At 45.3% G+C, this 19,859-nt stretch overlaps 1 protein-coding gene across 1 annotated transcript in view; it reads right to left on the reverse strand.

Moving 5' to 3' along the window:
* Nucleotides 1-19,859, reverse strand: part of LOC119401544 (uncharacterized) — a 236,189-nt gene that overhangs the window by 55,247 nt on the left and 161,083 nt on the right. Inside the window, exon 3 of the mRNA XM_037668435.2 lies at nt 8,722-8,862. Within this exon, the coding sequence (XP_037524363.1) occupies nt 8,722-8,862 (141 nt within the window). The remainder of the gene's footprint in view (nt 1-8,721; nt 8,863-19,859) is intronic.

The following is a 19,859-nucleotide window of genomic DNA, read 5'->3' on the forward strand; positions in this document are numbered from 1 at the left end:
TTACCCCGTGTTCACGAATTTGCATAGTTACTTTCGCTGCTTTTAGCTTCTGCTATGCCACCTTTTAAAATCTACACGAAGGTAACCCTGAGTCCAAATAAACCCTGCGCTAAAGTCGTTCTTGTGTAGGTCTTCGTGTAGTTCCAAATCCTGTACTTAATTCAGGTCCACTAAGCCGAAACCAAAGGGGGTGCGTAGTACGGGCCACCCAACGATTTCGTTGGCGTTTGCCACCGCCTCGTCAATCACGCGCTTGCCGAGTCGGTGACGCCCTCTCTTGAGCGGCGCGGGTATCAGCCGGATCTTTCAAAAGCGTTTTTCTCGATTTCAGGTAAATTACTACAATTAATTGTTGGTTATTTCTGTAGTTTATATTATTTTGCACGTTTCTAGTTTATCTTGCACTGGTTTTGAGCATTGTTAGAATTGGTTTAAGCCTGAATTGGCCACTGCGTGACCATGCGACAGGGGACAGTTGGTGGATGACAAGCAGTGCCCCTAAAGTGCCTGCGCACTTAAAAAGAAAAAAAAAAACAGCGCTAATGTCGCCCTTGTTTAGCAGTTGGTGTTGTTGCACATCCTGCGCTAAATGCTGTTCGACTACTTTGAAACCTGAGGAACTGTGTAGCACAAGCACCCAGGGATTCCCGTTGCGTTGTTGTCAGTCTCTGTCTATGAATGATCGCTCGCAGGAGTTCGTGACACCGGCGCTGGAGAAGCGCTGGTGGTAGGAGCAGTCGAGTGCCTGGCGAGGCGTTGGCACACTCTCTTGCGCGGCGTGTGTGTCAGCCGCGTGTTTCTGAAGAGTTTTTAGAGATTTTAAGTTAATTATTGCGATAACTTCTTGGTTATTTCCGTTAATTACATTATTTTAGACTGTGTTCCTTTATTTTAATCCGGTTTTCAGCCTTACTAGCCTGGCTTTAGGCCTGTATTGACTACTTGATTTTCAGTGCGAGCACGTCACACGACATCTACGGATGGACGATAAGCTGGGCTCCTAAAATGCTGCGCACTTAAAATGAAGAAGATGGCTTTCTCTGTCAAGACTCCTCAGGGAAATGTATAAGAGATCCTGTGAGTTTTTTATCGTAGACGCACAGCAGGCGCCAGGCTACTGAATAATAATTGTTTGGCTTTTACATCGCAAAACCAAGATATGTTAATGAGCGACGCCGTAATGGAGGGCTTGGGAAATTTTGACCACCTGGTGTTCTTAACGTGCACTTAAAAAGTAAGCGAGCCTCTAGCATTTCGCCTCCATCGAGTTGCGGGCGCCGTGGCCGGGATTTGATCCCGCGACCTTTGGGTCAACAGATGTTCGGAGGCTTCTGGATATAGAAACCAAAGAGTAAGTGCTTCTGTATGGGATAGTTAGTGTGGCGCACAGCACGTGTTAACTAGCACAACAGGATGCCGACAAAGGAGATGAACACACGGTACCAGCGCTCTAATGGGGTGTTATTCTGGATGAGGTGTCACCAGTGCGAGAATGGATATGTATAAGAAGGTATATGGACTATCCTTACGCTACCGTAGTAATCTCATTGCGTATATATCATTACGCATATGCAGAGTAGCAGACCTAAAATGACCAGGTGCTCCACCGAATAAAGAGCCGCACATTAAAGTTACATATGCTTATATTAGTAAATGTGGAACATGCTTTCAGATATTAGTGGCACAAGCAAAGAGTGACGCTCTTGCTTCTCTTCCAGCACTTCCGGTCTAGCCCTTACTTCCGGTTTTCTGAATATTCAGGAAGTCTTGAAAAAATAAGCCTGGTACGGAATCGAGGGTCCTGTTTCAAGTTGACAGCTATATTGGATACAGATGATATCGCAGCATAAGTTTACTTAAAATAAGTACCAATTAACTGTCAGTATAGTTGACGAAAGTGAATTGAGTCAGTTCATTGAAAGAACAGACGCTGTTCTTGTGAGGTGAGCAGCTTCGATGGTTGCCCCACCTGGTGGAGCGAATCTCAAACAAGCACTTTTTTCTACCTCACCCCGAGTTCAGCATTCGAAGCTCCTGTTCGAGTCGGGTATTTTTGTGTGATGTGCTTGCGCCAGCTGAGTAAAACGCACAGGGTCCCCTATGCATTCGCCTAAGACGACTCGAAGGCGAAAGCCATCATCTTTTTCTTCTCAGTGGATGTATGGATCCTCTCTCGCCCCCATCCGAAGGCATTCTGTACCAAACGTGGTTTTTCACTGCCTCCAGGATCGGAGGCATTGCATGCTCTCTGCAGCTCACCTGGCTTTGCACTGCCTCCGTGATCGGCCCACCTTTGACCAAGCGATGATGTCGTGTGATCACCTCTTAGATTGACGTCACGTTATGGGACGTCATACTGACGGCATGATGACGTCATTGTGACCTCACGTTACGTGAGCTCATAGTGACGTCACAAATTTTGGCGATCTATGACGTCACGAGGCCGTCATGTGGTGACGTCATCACGTGATGATGAATTTTGGCATCACTCGTGTTGACACCGCCGATGCCGATGGTCAATTTTCGCGTTTGATGCTAAGGCTGTCGCATTAATACATGACGCGCAAGCTCGTCGTCGTAGTCGCATGAACATGCAGATGGCGCCCGCTGATTTCGGAATATAAAACTTCGTCGGCCGGTTATGTTTCCCTAGATTTTTCATTATATCTCTCTCTATACCTCTGCAAAAATCGGCCATTGGAAATCCGGAAATTTTACGTGCGCACTGTCCCACCTCGTCATTTCCAAATCCGTTATCGATGATCCGTCTTTCTGGCAATGAGGATCGCTCACGAAGTAAGCCCTCCGGGATCAGCGACAGACGGGCACAGCCCGGCAACGCTTGATTGATCGTTTCGGCGACGCTACCATTAAAGCAGGAGAGCTTTCAGCCTTCACGGATTCCCCCCCCCCCTTTTTTTTCTTGCAGACGATATCGCAGAAGAGCACGCGATACGCGTTTTATAGATCTCTTAAGCCCACGCATTTTGTAGCCTGTACCCTACGACGCGAATAGAAAGCACCCCCGCACGCGGCCTTCAATGCGTAGAGTCGACCGTTTCGCTATCCTGTGTAGCCTTCCTTTCATTGTACAAAATGTACTAACGCGATAGAGTTAAAGAGCTCGTGTCGCAGAAATTTCCGGTGTCGGCGTCGTTGGTTGTGAGCGAATAATCAGCGTTGTCTGGGAGAGAAAATTCGAAATAGATGCAAATAAATAAATAATAACAATCTTCGGTTGGAGAGGGAATCGGACCCAGGACTTCCCTTGCGCGGCAAAGCAGGTGTTCTACCACAGAGCCACGCCAGTGCTTAAAACTGTTGCGCAAAACAAAAAGACCCTATACGACCTATACGAATGTCATGTAGCGGGAGGAGTCTCCTTAACGCTGGTAATCTTGCACGACATAAGCGTAGAATCGCGCCAACTTCAGCAACGAGTGGATGGTTTAAAGGCCATCCATTTACAAAGCGTAGGGACATATTTAATCATCATTACGAGCAACAGCATCAACCATGTGTGTATCCGCGCGGGTGCGCGTGTGGCATTACTGACTCGTACACTCTAAGAAAAAAAAAAGGCGTCTTCTTTGCTACACGTGTCACTCTCCCATGTATAACTCCCTTTATAGAGGCACGCTGACTCTCTTTCGGAGAGTCATGCGTCCCACGATTCTCGTAAAGAAAGCCAACGTGACTCTCTAAAGAGAGTTATACATATGAGAGTCACATGTTTAGTAAAGAAGAGTCAAAGGATACCTTTTTTTTTTTCTTAGAGTGTAGAGGGTACTTCGCAACTGTAATCGCAGTAGTCATTCTAGGAATGGTTTGAAACGGCCACTGTTACGCGCACAGACATTCCTTTCCTCTTGGCACGGTGTCCCCATGAGAAGCGAAGTCAGGCTAGTGGTTTGAGAAGACGATGCGAACGAGGCCCGATCACACTCTTGAAGAATAAGCTCAAGCGTCCTCCAAGTTTTTATGTCAGCGAACGAAAAAAAAAGTACGGCGAATTTCCATAAGGGCAACGGTCGCAGCGCTTTTTAAAACTTGAGGTGACCTTGTTGTTTTATAATCGTATTTAATTGAGGTGTTTAATGGAGCGAAGGTATGTAATGTAGTTATCCGGAAGCATAGTAGTACTACGCGTGTGATTTCGTGACATCGTTGCAGCCCAACCGTGCTGCTATTGTCTGTATAAATACTGGTATGCTTGCACACAACAATGCAATTTTTTTCTTCAACATAACTGAAGCTACGCAACGAAAAGTTGTTTTATGCAGTCTGTGTGAATCATACCGTGTTTACCAGCAGATTACCCGAACTGGACAATATTAACCAAGTGTTGACTAACTATACGCTTACCACTGGACAACGTTGTATATACATGCTATACCAATGTAATATTATAATGACAGAGTACTCCGATGCTTAAAATTATAATAATATAGCGCATGCGCATTGCTATGCCCCTACCCTGCTTCATTAAACGATTAGCATAAAGTACGAAAACATCCCCCTGAGTTTTTTTTTTTTTTAACGTGGTCTTGAATACATGACTTTGTCGGTTGGCTTGTTCATCAGCACTTCTGACTAACGCCTTTTGGCATACGCAGCTGACCACTGTCTCTGCAAAACAAAGTAATAATAATAATAATAGTTCGGGTTTAATGTCCCAAACCCACGACGTTATTACGAGAGACGCCGTAGTGGAGGGCTCCGGAAATTTTGACCACCTGGAGTTCTTTAACGTACCCCTAAATATAAGTGCACGGGCCTCGAGCATTTCCGCGTCCGTCAAGAATGCGGCCGCCGCGGCCGGGATTCGGTCCCACGACCTTCGGGTGAGCGGTCGAGCACCATATCCACCAGACCACGGTGGTGGGTGGGAAAAGCGGACTGGCGACCTTATATAGCTAAGACTCCTTGTGTCCATTTTTCAACGCACTCGTCAGTGTCGGCGCATTGCGTACATTGATGCGCTGTTTTTTTTTTAAAATCAAGTTGACTTTGACGACATGTCAACGACATTTTCGAACGGGAAGGGTGTGCCCCACGTGCTGCCTTTTCGCGCCATTCCAAGATCGACAGGAAAGAGAGGTGTGGCGTCGGAAACACGCTAGACAGCTGCGAGGTAGGGAAGTTGTACAGCCGGCTTCAAGAAATGAAAAAAAAAAGTGCCATGGTTTCAAAAAATAGCTGCAGCTTGCGCAAGAAAAAAAAATTAAGGCCAAGCCTGAAGGAAGGGCGGAGCAGGGCAATCTTCCTTGTTTCTCTTCGGTTTTTCCTTTATTTCATTCTCTCTTACTTTCTTTTTCTCTTTTCTAGATTTTCCTGCATGTTTTCCTCTCTTTATTTCTTAATTTCCATTTTGCTTCCTATTTTTCCCCTTTCTTTTTCTCTGCTTCCACTTCTCGCTTGCGTCCTCTCTTTTTCTATTTTTATACGTGGTTATACGTGGGTTTGCCTGCGTTACGCCTAGCGACGACAGCACACGACAGCCCGGGCCCCTAAAGTGTCCCGCACTTAAAACAAAAGAGGGGGGGAGGGGGGAGACGGTTGTTTCGACTTTCAGTCCTGCTCTTACTCTAATAAGTCACTGGTAAATCTTACTGCTAAGAAGTCAACTGTCTTCGTTTAATGTCAGTACATGCTACTCTAATCTACAAAATGTTCATGTAGTAAGTTCGCAGAAGTGCAGTAATGATGGTATGGTTCCATACTCAGGCAGATATTCCTCCTTCTTAACAAGGCTGTTTGCTGGCCCTATTTGGTATTTACTTAAGGGTATAATTAAGCCGCGAAGTAAAAACGCGCACAAAGGGAGGAACATACCGCTGGTCCTGTCGCTGCGTCCCTCCCCTTGCGTGTATTTTTACTTCGCAGCCAAATTATGTCCTTCAGATGTTTCTCCACACATATGACTCGATATGAAACCGCACTATCGCTCCCTTATGTAGTTTTCGTCCACGTGCTTATAGACGTTGCAGTTGCATGCTTTCATTGTGATTCTATGTGTTTCTATTCAATACAACGGCGACGGTAATGTAAATCGTCTATACACTCTAAAAAAAGAGTCTTTTGACTCTCTTTAAAGAGGCACGTCAACTCTCTTCGGAGGTCACTGTACTCTCTTCGGAGAGTCGTGTGACCTACAAGAGAGTTAACGTGTCTCCTTAAAGAGAGTCATATACGTGGCAAGTCAACACTCCCCGAAAGGAGTCAAAAGACTCTTTTTTTTTTCTTAAGAGTGTACGAGCTAGCGCTGTCCGTGTAACTTACAGCGCTAACCTCGGTAAACAAAGTTCATGCAGCATTTGTTATCCAATGAAAATTGTTTTATTTTAACCATTTGTTCGATAAGGGATAAAGACCACCACGCGGTGTTCTTTCGATGCAGCCGCTTGATTAACTGTGTTGGGACTGTATACTGCGACGTGCGCTTATTAATATAAAAAAATCCCAGGGTCCCTTGTGCGTTCACCTAAGACGACTCGAAGGCGAAAGCCATCTTTTTTTTTCTCTCAGTCGATGTATTAGGCAGCCTACATGAAATGCCGGTCATGTAGGCTCCCTAGATGTAGTTATGCTGCTCCGCCACCCTCCGAAAGCTTTTTGCACATAGCGTGGTTTCGCACTGCCTCCAGGATCGAAGGCACCTCCCCGGGTTTTGCACTGCCTCCGTGATCGGCCCACATTTGACGAAGCTACGATATCATGAGATGACGGTGTAGGCTTATGTCACAGTATCGAAGGAACGAGAGGGCTGAACCAGAATCGACGTCAGCAGGGAACACGAGCCGTGGCTTCACCTGCCACTGCGAAGCGCCTTACCTGCCACACCTGCCACAGGTCGCGCGCTCTCCGGTTTTGTTCGCCTCCCAAATCAGGGCGCTACAACGGCATTATGTGGCGTTACTCACATGACGTCACGCCAGAATTTGCGACGTCATGATGACGTCACAAATTATTGCGATCTGTGTCGTCATGATGACGTTATATGGGAACGTCATCACGTGATGATGATCTTTTGCACCACTCGTCCCCGACGCCGCAGCACGACGCCGACGGTCGAATTTCGTGTTTAGTGAGGCATATGAAGCTTTCGCCTTAAAATAATTGCTGGGGTTTTACGTCTGAAAACCACGATATGATTGAGATACGCTGTAGCGGAGGTCTCCGGAAATTGGGACCATCCGGTGTTCTTTAACGTGCACCAAAATCAAAGTACACGGACCTCTGGTATTTCGTCTCCATCGAAAATGAGGCCACCATGGCTGGTCGCAATGGAGGAGTATCGAAGCAGACGAGGAAGCATGAACGTGATAGGTTTGTGATTGTCTGCTTCGGACCACCCGCGCCCTTTTTATACCATTTTTTTACGTTTTCAATGTAAATATACCCTTCACATCTATAACAATATCTTTCTGCTGCCATGTTATTCGGAACGCAATCATGTTCTTCTATTTAGAGAAATGAAGTTTTATGCGTTAAGTTTTGAGCTCTCAGACTTCTTTGCTGGTGGATCAGTCTTCTTTAGTTAACAGCATGCTGTTTTCTTGCCAATATTACCACTGGTATAATGTATCGTTCAGGAATATCTCGATGGCGTGTTCCCGGGCAGCCAGTGTATGCGTTTACCGGATACACCTCCAAATCATAAAACTTCTACTCTCAAGCTTTAAACTATGCATCTGTGGGTTGGAAAAAAAAATGTCCTTTGACCCTTTCTTGTAAGTCCTGACTTTTCAGGTAAATGACTATCTTTAAAGAGACTCGTGAAAAGAGTAACACGTACTCATTTTTTTTTGTTTTAATGTAACAAAGAAACGAACCCCTCGTACAGTTCACTTTCTTTTCTCTTTTAGGGAGGTAATATACTTTATCTAGTGTTCAGCGTCCTCACAAGTAAAATACAGCGCACACTTCACGAAGACTGACGCAAAGAACACGAGGCACGGGCGCTGGTCCTCGTATCCTATTCTAGTTCTATTCCAGCATTCAAGTGTTCACTGATGTCTAGATCTCTCGAAACGAGTGTGAAACTGAGCAAGTGAGGCACAGAGGAAGAACACTAAGAGGGCACAGCACAGAACACAAGGCACAACGCCTCTGCCTCCTGTTATCTATTCCAGTTCTATTCTAGTATTCTAGGGTTCAGTGATGTCTAGAACTCTCGAAAGGAGTAGGAAATAGTGAGCCACATAAGCACAGAGGAAGAAGACTAAGAGGATATACCACAGAACACGAGGCACAACGCCTGTGCTTCGTGATCTATTCTAGTTCTATTCTAGTATTCTAGTGTACAGTGGTGTATAGAACTATCGAAACGAGCATGAAACAGTGAGACATATAAGCATACAGGAATAAGAAAGACTGAGATAGCCAGGCAGATGTGCAAAAGCAGCAGACACAGCCAAGGCTTGGATTATGGGGAGCCGCGTAGTCCGCGGCAGAATGCTACAGGCTGGGTGCAAATATAGGAGGCAGGGAGAAAACAAGCCAGTGCACGAGCCATTACTAGCCAAGCCAGTGGTCTGTAAAGGCGAACGGTGCGTACGTGCGTAGCTACTGGAAGAACGTGCCAACGAGCCAAGATACGAGCTAAGGGGGAGTATGATGCTGGAATGGGTGGGCGGGCTTGGGTGGGCGGGATTTTGGGTATATAGGGTGGTCAGGTAGGTTTGAAGGAATAAAAAGGGCGTTCGGAGAGGATCTTACTTGGCTCGTGAGGCTGTTTCTCGATCGAATTGGTGGCGCGGCGGACTTCGCGGTTCAGAGCGAAGTCCGCGCCGAAGTGCGCTCGGCAGAATTCGTAGGGGTCTGCCTCGGCGGATGCGCCGCTTGCGACGGTCTCCTCACCTGCCGGGGGGGAGGGGGGGAGACCCAGAAAGCTCAGCGGCGGTTTTTGTCTATTGTGCTTGCTACGCGAGGAGTGGGAACGACACTCGACTACTCCCAACCGGACCATTGGATGAATAAGAGATAACCCTTTGCGACACGGCGTCCTGATTGGGAGACGCGACTTAGTTTTGCTATGTCTCTACACTATTGGCAAGCAAGAGACCGCAAATACTGAGGTAATGGTAAATTAAACATTCTTGTTGCCTTAGGTTGCCTTATGACACTTCGGGTAGAAATATTTTTCGGCACTCGATTGCTTTGCTGAAGGCAGTACCGTGTTTAACGAGACGTTGGACGCGGGGCGTTTTGGCAGGAATATTAATTGTTTTATACTTATTTAGGAAAACTTGCTGCAAGCAGATAACTATCACATGTAATTTCAGTGGGTCGTTGAATTCGGGTGATGAAAAAAAGATACGATATGTCGTGGCTGACTGTGCAGTAATTATATAATTATTTACGTCATAATTACGTTTGTTTTCTGTAAATTACACTATAATTTATTAACGAAAAAGGGGAACATTACAGCTCGTTTTTCCTTGTTAGACGCTGATTGCAACTCCCAGGTGTACATGCTCAGATATAGTCGATAAAGTGGACGGGGGATGACCCGCCGCCGTAGCTAAATTGGCAGAGCATCGTAGGCGTTATTGAAAGGTCGCAGGTTCGGTCCCTGCCGGCTGCAAGCTATACTTTCGTCCACTTTAATTTATTCTCATTTACATCACAATTCCTGCAAGTAATATCCCCTATACTTTACTTGGCTTGATTAAGTCTGTTAGTTCTCATTAACGTTGTGACTGTAATTTATGCTAACACTTCTACTTGCTTTGAATTTGGCCTCCAGGACGATGACATCAAGTTACGTAAGTTTCACGCACTTATACACCGTCGATCATAATGCGAGTCGCAGAGGGATAAAATAGGCTGAAGATTTTCTATTTACGATGTCATAACAAGCTAGGCTTTGATAAATGTGCGTATGTTACCAACTTGTGTCACCCCGAGAAGGTTAGAGGTCTATTCGTGCAAACAAACGTACCTGAAATCACGGCACTATTTCCAAAGGGAACGCGTTACCCGTTAGCACTGTCAACTTCCAAACTGTTTCAACATTTCTCTGCGATCTTGCGCCTTAACCATACTTCCTCTCTGTTGAAACCACCAGTCAGACTAATATGGCGGATACTTCTGTGTCGTTTCTTCTGCAGTTTTGTAGCGACGAAATATTCACGAGTCAGGTTACCTACTTGCGCTTGTTCAGTGTTCCCACTCCTGCCAAAAACCTGATAACGAGGGCGGCCGTGCTTGAGCACTATATCAATAAGTTAGCACAGGTACACATGTGCTCCTGCTACTTAAAGAAGGATTAATTAATATTTTATGAATCAATTTTAAGCTAACAACGAACTTAACAGACATTTATTTCTAGAAGCAGGAGACTTCTGGTGGATACTATTGACTAAAAGCTGTTGCAAAAACAGCATAACTGGGCGCATAAAAACCTATAGGTCCTTTATGTATTCGTGTAAGACGACTCGAAGGCGAAAGCCTTGTGGTGTGGATATCTTAGAATGCACTTTACGCGACGCGAGTGCCGCTTTGATTCCATTATTTTCTAGCCCCGCGAACGCCGTATAGACGAAGTGAATGCGCCTCTCGTGCTTCATTCGTTCAGTTCAGGTTAACTACTAAGCTTTGGACACGTGAACAATCATTTGAGTCTCTCCTTTATATGTTTTCTTTTCATTTTGTATGATTACGTAGCATTGCGAATTTTTTCCTTCGTTGAAAATTCATATGTCCGACTCCTCACCACTCCCGCAGTGTGGATACGAGTCAGGGGCGTATCCAGAATATTTTTTCGGAGAGCGGTGGGGTTCAGCCATTCTTTACGTTTGTTAGTGCGTGTGTTTGTATGGGTGCGTGTATATACAAACATTCAAAATTGAAAAATTACGGAGGGCTGGGGGTCGGAAAAGGCTTGACCCCCCCCCCCCCACCCCCCTGGCTACGCCAGTGATACAAGGACACGAGCCATTTCAGAAGGACATCATCAGTGGCCACGCCGCTCACACCGGCTTTAAAAGTTCAAAGTAATCTTCGAATTAGACATTTAGTAATACGAATGAGAATCTAGTAGAACGTTCGCCTTGCTATAGTCGGATACAACTTAAGAAATCCGAAGAGGCTCCGCCCAGACGACCGAAGCACAGCAGTCGATCGCCTCCGCAAATAATGAAATAGTCCGGGCAATGCTCTCCAAAGGCGGGGTCACCGGCCGTCCGGCTCATGACGTCAGTCTGGAGTGCACCGCCTTTGAGGAGGAAATGCCACGGACGTCTAAAGTTGCGTCCTACTATAAGTTGATCTGGCTGGGATTTGGTTAAAATTGTCGTTTACTAGCGCTAAAAAGCAAACGCCGTTGACATCACGGCGTAACTCAACAAAACATAGGACTCAGAAAGGAGGTCGCTGCCGCGAGCGAAGGGGCCTTCTTGGTGCCCACCGCTTCAACGCAAACTGAGCGACGAGAGCACAAAACGTAAATAGGTATACGAGTCATTTGCCGATTTCTGTCCAGATAGGGCGTGCGCGACCGCGCCCGACCGCTCAAAGTACGCAGTTTCTAGCAGCATCTGGGAACACGACGAATTTTTTCTCGCATCTTATGACCGTATCATCACGTGCATTCTACAACACACATTTTTTTTTCACGCATAAATGTGTACAGTGTGAGCTTTTGAACATCATCCTCTCAGAAGCATTCACGTTTGTTCCATATTTTGCTGAACACAAGCTTTGGGAGCTCTAGTACTTTCGTAGATGTCACACACAGGCACACAATAGCACGGGGTGTTTCTGGCAAGTGAACACTATTGGATGATAACGCTCGGGCACAGTTCGTAATACAAGCGTGTATTACGAACTGTGCCTGCTGTACGATAGCGTGTATTACGATCTGCTGCACTGAATTGATAATAAAAAAAAATCATCTATGGGACGTATAACCTTGACCTTTACCAGCCGCGTCTCGTTTCGCAGCCATATCCAGAATGATCAGAGGCTATATCATACTCGTGGCAGACAGCGCGACGTATTCGAGAAGAATACGTCGCATTACGCAAGGTGTTCGTCCCAGTGAGTTGACGGACGCTGTGAATGAACCTTGGAAATAACGTGGCAATGCGTGTAGCAGATGGGAAAAAAAGATATCCACGACTGAGACTTTTGTGTGAAACGTTTCGAGCATATATGAGCTCCCACACCAGCTAGGACACAAAGCCCGCTAAAGCGTGAGTGGCGCGAACTTTGCAAACTGCACGACGGATTGCGCGGCGCAAGCGTCACTTCGATGCGCGGAAGAAAATAAGAATATACGCAGGACCCGTGGGCGGACAAGCAAAGTCTTTTCCCCGAAATATTTGTGCTCAGTTTTAAAGCGAACACATTGCGTTACACGACTAGGATCTATATAAAAACGGCATAATGGATAGATGTATACAGCAAGCCTTTCTGTAAATGCTATCTTTGGATTACAGACGCCGTCAGAGGCGCAAGTTGAAAAAAAAAAGAAAGGAATGATATAGCTCGTATATTAAAGAACAGCCAGGTTGGCAATATCATGCGTGAAGGATTTCAAACATTCCTGCTTATAGTCACAGTTATTTTTATCTTGTTTAGCGCTTTCCAGTTCAGTTACAACGTGCCGATATAGCGGGTGCGGTTTTACGTCTCAAACCCATGATATAATTATGAGAGACGCCGTAATACTTTCGTATGTGTCACGCGCACCTTTTTAGCGTCCACCTAAATTTATCGTAATAACGTTTTCTAGCGCAGACACGAACAAAGAGAGGGAACGGCACCAGAGCTGCTGTCGTTCCCTCTCTATGTTCGTGTGCCAGTCTGCGCTAGAAAGAGTTATTATGATGTATACGTGCCAACTAGCTCGCCTTTCAGTATTACACCTAAATTTAAGCACACAATCCTCTAGCATTTCGCCTCCATTGAAATACGGCCGCGGCGGCCGGGATTCGATCCCGCGACATTCGGGTCTGCAGTCGAGCGCCGTAACAACTGGGACACCGTGGCGGCTGTAGTGGGTGCTGCAGTCACTGTAATAATTTAGGGTCAATAATAAAAAAGAATTGCGCATTTGTGAACAGACTTCGAATGTTTAGCCCACGAAGCGGTCGTAAATTCTCGAGAAAAAAAAACGACGAAGAATAAGAGATTGTATCCTGTTACGTCACCCCGCTGCTGTTTGCTGTTTAAGAAAGATAGGTTTTTAACAATAATTAGAGAAGCCAGTTTAGCCACAGTCTTTATACAGCAACCAATGTATAACCCTTCATGCAATGAAGAATTTGCGAAATTGCGAACTTGTGAACTTTGCTTGCTACTACTCATTGTTCTATGGTGTTTCACTTCGGGTGGCTTACAAATTACCTTTTAGTACGAGCCAAAGGACATGGGAGATCTCTAAGCAATGAAACATGGGTAAGGTCATTCTTCGTATCTTGAAAGACTTATCGCAAATGCTTGCTTGTTTTGTCAACAAGTCTGAGTAGATTGAGATATATCGGAAAGAAACAAAAAAGTGATAACAATGAAAATATATTAATAAAAAAAACGTGCACGTACGCTGATCTCCTACTGCGCACTCCATGATCGATAGACGTTGACAGAACTGCAACCCGAAGCCAAAGATCAGAGAGAGATCGCGTGCGGTCTAGATGAAGTTGACGAAGAAGAGAAACTCATGGGGTCACGTAAGCATTCGCCTAAGCCGGCTCGAAGGCGAAAGCCGTCTTATTTTTCTTTTCGCTCGATGTACTGATCCTCCCCTGCCCCCCTCAAAGACATTTCTGCACCTAATGTGATTTGCCACTGCCTCCAGGATCGGAGCTATTGCAAGCTTATTGCACCTCACCTTGTTTTGTACTGCCTCCATGATCTGCCCACGTTTGGTCAAGCGACGATGTCGGGTGATGACGCTATCGTGTGACGTCACGCTATAAGACATAATAGTTACTACGTCGCGATTATGTTTTAGTGACATCACAAAACTTGGCCGTCTCTGACGTCATGAGGATTTTTTGCATCACTCGTGTTTACGCCGACGCCACCGGACGCCGCCGACGGTCAATTTTCGCGTTTTATGGGGCATCTGAGGTTTAATATAATAATAATAATAATAATAATAATAATAATAATAATAATAATAATAATAATAATAATAATAATAATAATAATAATAATAATAATAATAATAATAAAAAGAAATCTTAGAAGGCGGCTCATATCCCACTGCGCACTTCATGAGCGGTAGACGTTGACAGAATTGTAACCCGAAGCTCGAGATCAAAGAGAGACCGCGCTCTGTCTAGATGAAGTTGACGAAGACGAGAAGCTTTTTCTCGCGGAAACTTGAGTCAAAGGCGCGGGGCGGGTTGGGAGCCTTTGACGCTGGCACGCTCCTTGAACCTTGATGCTCTAGTTTAGCTATCTGTTCGGGCGAGCCAACTTCGCAGCAGCGTCGTCTTTCGAGTGTCGCAATCAACAACAAACAAGACCGCGCCGTGACCGAAGATTTAGCGTAAATGTCAACGTTTTTTGTTGTCGTTGGTGTTGTTCTACTCAGCAAACACTGAACCTGAGCAAGCAGGCAGGCAGGCGTGTACATTGGAGTCAAAGTCGGATGGTTTTTGAAAAGTAAGTCTCATGGGAAGGAAGACGAAAACGTATGGTTGGGGAACAAGATAAACAAGTTCCGAAAACGAGAGACGGGGGAGGGGGGGGGGGGAGGGGTGAGGACTGGCGGGTGAAGTGTAATTTGTCTCAATGGAAAAGCGAGTTGCGTCCTGCCATCTATTCGAAGTTTCACGCGAGTGGTTTTTTCTACAGGCCTAGAACGACGGTTTTGTTTCATTCTTGTTTCGTTTCTTGCCGTTCCACCTCTTCGTGGCTTTTAGACCGAGCCCGAATCCGGCGCCTGACGCTTCAATTTTAACGACCCTGTGTTTTTTATTTTTTATTTTTTTTTGTCTTTGCCGTGAAATGCTGAATCGTCGTGTTTAACGGCCGTGACCACGAAGCGAAAACGTTTTTCGTCGGTTTTAAATCGTAACGACGAGGTAGCAGTGTCTCGCTCCCGGAAATACGACGTACATATTTAGTGGTGCTGCTTCTACACATCATTAGTAGGATCGACCACTGCTCGTACAACGGCTTCAAAGGCCACAAGTAATGATACCGAGTTACCATAGATTCCACGGCCATAATCTTTCAAGTGCAGAAGCCACGCCATTCACTTAGTCCCTAGCGCGGGCCTCAGTGTTTCAGGCGTTTGATTTTGTGCCTTTGCGAGTGCTTAGACGTTGCTTAAGCGATTACTTATCACTACGCTTATCAAAGTGATTATCATCATCGCAGTCGTATTGCGCTGCACTGGAGGGCAAAGGTCACCTTTTAGGAAACGTAACCAGACGCACACTCTTAAAAAGAAAGTTATTAAAAAGTAAATGCATGCATTTACTAACTAGCCGGGTTCTTTACTACCTTCTTAATAACTTTTTACTAGCCAGGAGATTTCGAAAGCTAGTAAACTCTGCCTTTAATAGCCAGAGACGTTTCTTAGCTGTTTTTACTCCGTAACTAGTAAGCCACCTATGTTGCCAGATGTTTCGTAGATGACCGTAGTATTATGCTGCTATTGTGACGTTCTTATGGAAAATGCACACAAACTTTAATTGTTTTGATTATGCTCGAATAAAAGTGTTGCGCTACATGATGGCGCATACATATGCGAACAATAAAGTACAAGAATTTGCGTTGAAAACATCCACTATTCCCCTTAATTCTATGACTGCTAACTGGGACAAATGGTGTGCTATCCCAGAGTAGGCGCATAAATAGCCTTGAAGCTGCTGTTACAGTAGGTGTCGCGTATCTAGAAGCATTGATATCTTGTGTTTGCGTGTGTGTGTTCTTTCGCTTGCGCTTTGCTCCTTCCCCTGGGCACATTGGGGAGATTCGCACTTACTGTGCTAATTACTTGAAATAATTAGGCATTATTATAATAGCACAATGTCGGGGCGTTTCGATTTCGTGTTTGGTCGTGCATGTGCTGTTGGAATAGGATCAACTTGATGGGGCAATGCACATGAGACATATAAAAAAAAAAAATAGGCGCACACGCCTTGTCGGGTAATTGTAGTCCACTAGTGCTAGTACAGTGACTGAGTTGCTGGTGCGGTTACTAACAACTTAATTATAAGTAATGGACAAGAAAGACAAGGTTTGCCTTGGCTTTCTTGTCTGCTAGTTCAAGCCAAGGAAAGTATAAGGGACGTTATTTGAAGTAATAATGATATAAATGTATAGAAATTAAAGTGAACGAAAAGGCATCTTGCCGTAGGCAGGGACCGACTCCCAACTTCCAGGTTAGTCAGTGGCGCTGACTAACACATTTACACTCTTAGAAAAAAAAGGCAGGCTTATTTACTAACGAAATACTAACCGTTTACTTGTCACAGAAAGCACTAGCCTCTTAGTAAGTTAAGGTAGTAAAATGCAGGTTAGTGAAATTTGCTACCTAGTTAGTAAGTGAATAGTGCTGACTCGAATGGCTAGTCCATTATTAAGTAGTTAGTAACCGCACCAGGAACTTAGTAACCGAGAAGGTCGCAGGTTTCGTCCCTGACAGCGGCAACTTAGCTCTTTGTCCAATTTCTTCCCATTTACATCATAAATACTACAAATATCTTCCCCTATACTTTCCTTGGCTTTCTTGTTTGTTAGTTCTAGTTAATGTTGTGTCTAGCAAAGAAAAACGAGCCCTTAAAAACCCCCTTCTTTCGTTTACTAACAGCTTAATAACATGCCAACAGTTTGAGTTAGTACAGTTCACTAGCTAACTATATAGGTAGTAAATTTGACTACCTCCACCCTTCTGCCAGCAAATACTAAGAAGGTGGTGGTTTTGGGACTAGTAAAAGCTTAGTAATTACTTAGTAAATATGCCTACCTTTTTTTAGAGAGTGCAGTTCGGGCTTGCTACCCTTCACTGGGTGAGAGGGATAAATGGGTGCGACGGGAAATGGAATGGAATCAAATGATCGAGAACCCTAGTCCCGCCCACGCTTAAATGTGTGCATCAAGTCTACGAGTTGTTGCGCAGTAACAAGAATTGTTTGGTGTTTAAGTCGCAAAACCACCATATGAATACGAGGAACGCCGTATTCACGTGCACCGATATCTAATCACAAGGGCCTCTAGTATTTCGCCTCCATCGAAATGCAGCCGCCGTGGCAGGGATTCCATCCCTCGACCTTCGGATCAGCAGTCGAGCACCATAACCACGAGAACACCACGGCGGGTCAGAGTTGTTGCACCGAGCTGTCGCCAGTTGATAAATAACAGACTCCGCCGAGTGCAACGCGTGATTAATCACAGCGATAAATATTTAGTGCCTGGCTGTTCGTAAGCGTTACAACGAACGGACACCGATAAATTAAGCTTGCAACAGAGCCTGCAATGAATTGAACTCCATTCTTCACTGTCTTACCAATAAGGTTGAGCAAGAAGCAACATGTATACATCTTCTAGACGTGACGTAATTGCGCAAAGTATAGTTTACGAGTAGTGCTTCACCATTTACGAAGTTAACGTTCGCGACGCGATCTGGTCATCTCCGTAACCGTAAGTGGTCGAAGCGGCAAAAATATTAAAAGTGATAAACCCGAATAACATTGCGTAGGAACAAGTGCTAGACGTGAGCGCTTGACTCTTTCAGGTGTCTGTTCACGTTCGCGAGGTGCCCTGAGGGTTCTTTGTTAAATATAGACTCTTCCGGCTGTCTGTGTGTGTCTACTAGACATAATGCGTCCGTAGCGAGACACTACGCCACCGCCCACTGTCGTGAGGTTATCAATTTTCGTGCACGCAAAAATACACGAAAAATAAAATAAGCCATCACTTCACTCTGTGCACTGTTCTCCCAGCCAGTTCTCCTTGTCGGTCGGTTTTCGTTTATCGCTGCTTTCTGACACAGCCGTTATTAATCAAGTCGTAGGACAGGACGGTTCTTTGCGATCCCATGATGCAGTTAATGCGGTCGGGGCTCTTTTGGGGGGTAGGTTGAGACGCTTTGAATCGCTGCCCGCCGGTAAACCACGCGGCCGGGATAACACATCGTGCCTTCTTGATGTATCTTCACCGCAGTGCACCTACGCCGCGCGGAGAAAAAGGTCACGGGGTGGTTTGGCGACAGCGCCGACCATACAGGACTTCATCTCAAGTGATCTGCGTCACTCCGCAAATCGATCGCGAAGCCCGCGCCGTGCGGGGTGAACAGAACATTGCGTTAGACTGACGTTTCCGTGCCAGGCATGAAGCGATCGTAGCGCGTGGTTGGCTTAGATAAACGCTAAGTATTGGACAGAGCAATCGGCACACCGGTGAATTCGTAAGCATAGCAACAGCGTGAACGGCCCGTCGTGCATAATTGATTTATTGATTACCTTACAAAAAAAAAGAAGAAAAGGAGTGTACTTGCCATGTGTTCGTAATACGCCTTTCTTACCTCTGGAAAAAGAGTTTAAACTTAGTACTTTGACTAAAACATACAGAGAGTGAATTGACTAATCGATGCCTGCTGGAAAGGTCAGGTAATATACCTGCATTTCTGCATTCGTTGTGCATTTCTAATCTTTTATGCTTTTACCCAACTCTGTAAATTCAGGATATGTGTCATGTTAAGCCTTGGTGAAGTTTACATAATTACCATTTTTGCAATGGTCATAATGAGTCAGTATTACCCTAACACCACTTAACCCGCATAATGTAGGCTTGACATTACGCTGATTACGCGCATGCTAATGACATTAGCACAAGTGTTCGACTTAATGACAGAAGAAAAGGCTCATTAGACTGAAGGCGGCTCCCTGCCTTGCTTTATGTTTAATCAATGTCGCTCATTAGCGTTCATTAGCGACATTCGCCAGCTTTCTTTTTGTGTTACGAAGTATGCTGCTGACATGACGTAGTCGTAAGGAATTATGCAGATGCGACGCTCTGCGGCAACGGCCAGTGCTATGCTTGACATATCGTAGGTATACACAGGTGGTTATCCAACATTCGTATGGGTTTCTGCGAATTGTCACCAGATTGACCGGCGTGTCGTTGTAAGGCGAGCTATTGAACGCGTTCGAGCGTGTGTGTTCATGTGTGTTCACGTGTGCTCGCGTTTATTCACGCGTGTTCATGTGTATTCGTGAGTGTTCATGTGCGCTCCTATGCGTTTGCATGTGTTCGTGTGTGTCCGTGTGTCTTCTTGCGCGTTTGTGTGTGTTCATGTGCGTTAATATGTGTACGTGCGTTCGTTTATGTTCGTGTGGGTTCGTATGTGTTGATGTGTGTTCTTGGTGAGCAGGCATAACTACAGAAGAAACGTGACGACGAAAGCGACTACCGTACCATGATAGCGATGGCTTGAGGAATTTATTTTCTAGGTCTGTGAATAAACCATTGCAACAAAGTGGTGGACAGGTGAACCATTGCTTTGAGACTGAATTAATACGCTGTTTGTTTTTTAAGAGCAGATATCCTATATTATTGAACATTATCCGCCAGTTACCATTCATTCACCAAGACCATGAATCACCAGTCATCATTAGCAACGTTAGCCTGCATAAGCAATCATATGGCCATTATATAGCCTTAATTAGTTAACGTTAACATTAGCTGTCGTTATAGTCAATGCTGGCAATCATCAAGCCAACACCAGCAGACAGTAGCCATCATGCAGCCAAGACTAGTCAACATGAGCCGATGGTAACGAGTGCTGGTTTTGTGCGACAAAACGCGGCAGCTGCCGTACAGTGACCGCACTGCCTTCGGAATCGGCTCCTTCCTTTTTTCTTTTGCCAGGAACCGGGCATAGCCACACC

Source organism: Rhipicephalus sanguineus, chromosome 8 (assembly GCF_013339695.2).
Source record: "Rhipicephalus sanguineus isolate Rsan-2018 chromosome 8, BIME_Rsan_1.4, whole genome shotgun sequence".
Classification (NCBI taxonomy): domain Eukaryota; kingdom Metazoa; phylum Arthropoda; class Arachnida; order Ixodida; family Ixodidae; genus Rhipicephalus; species Rhipicephalus sanguineus.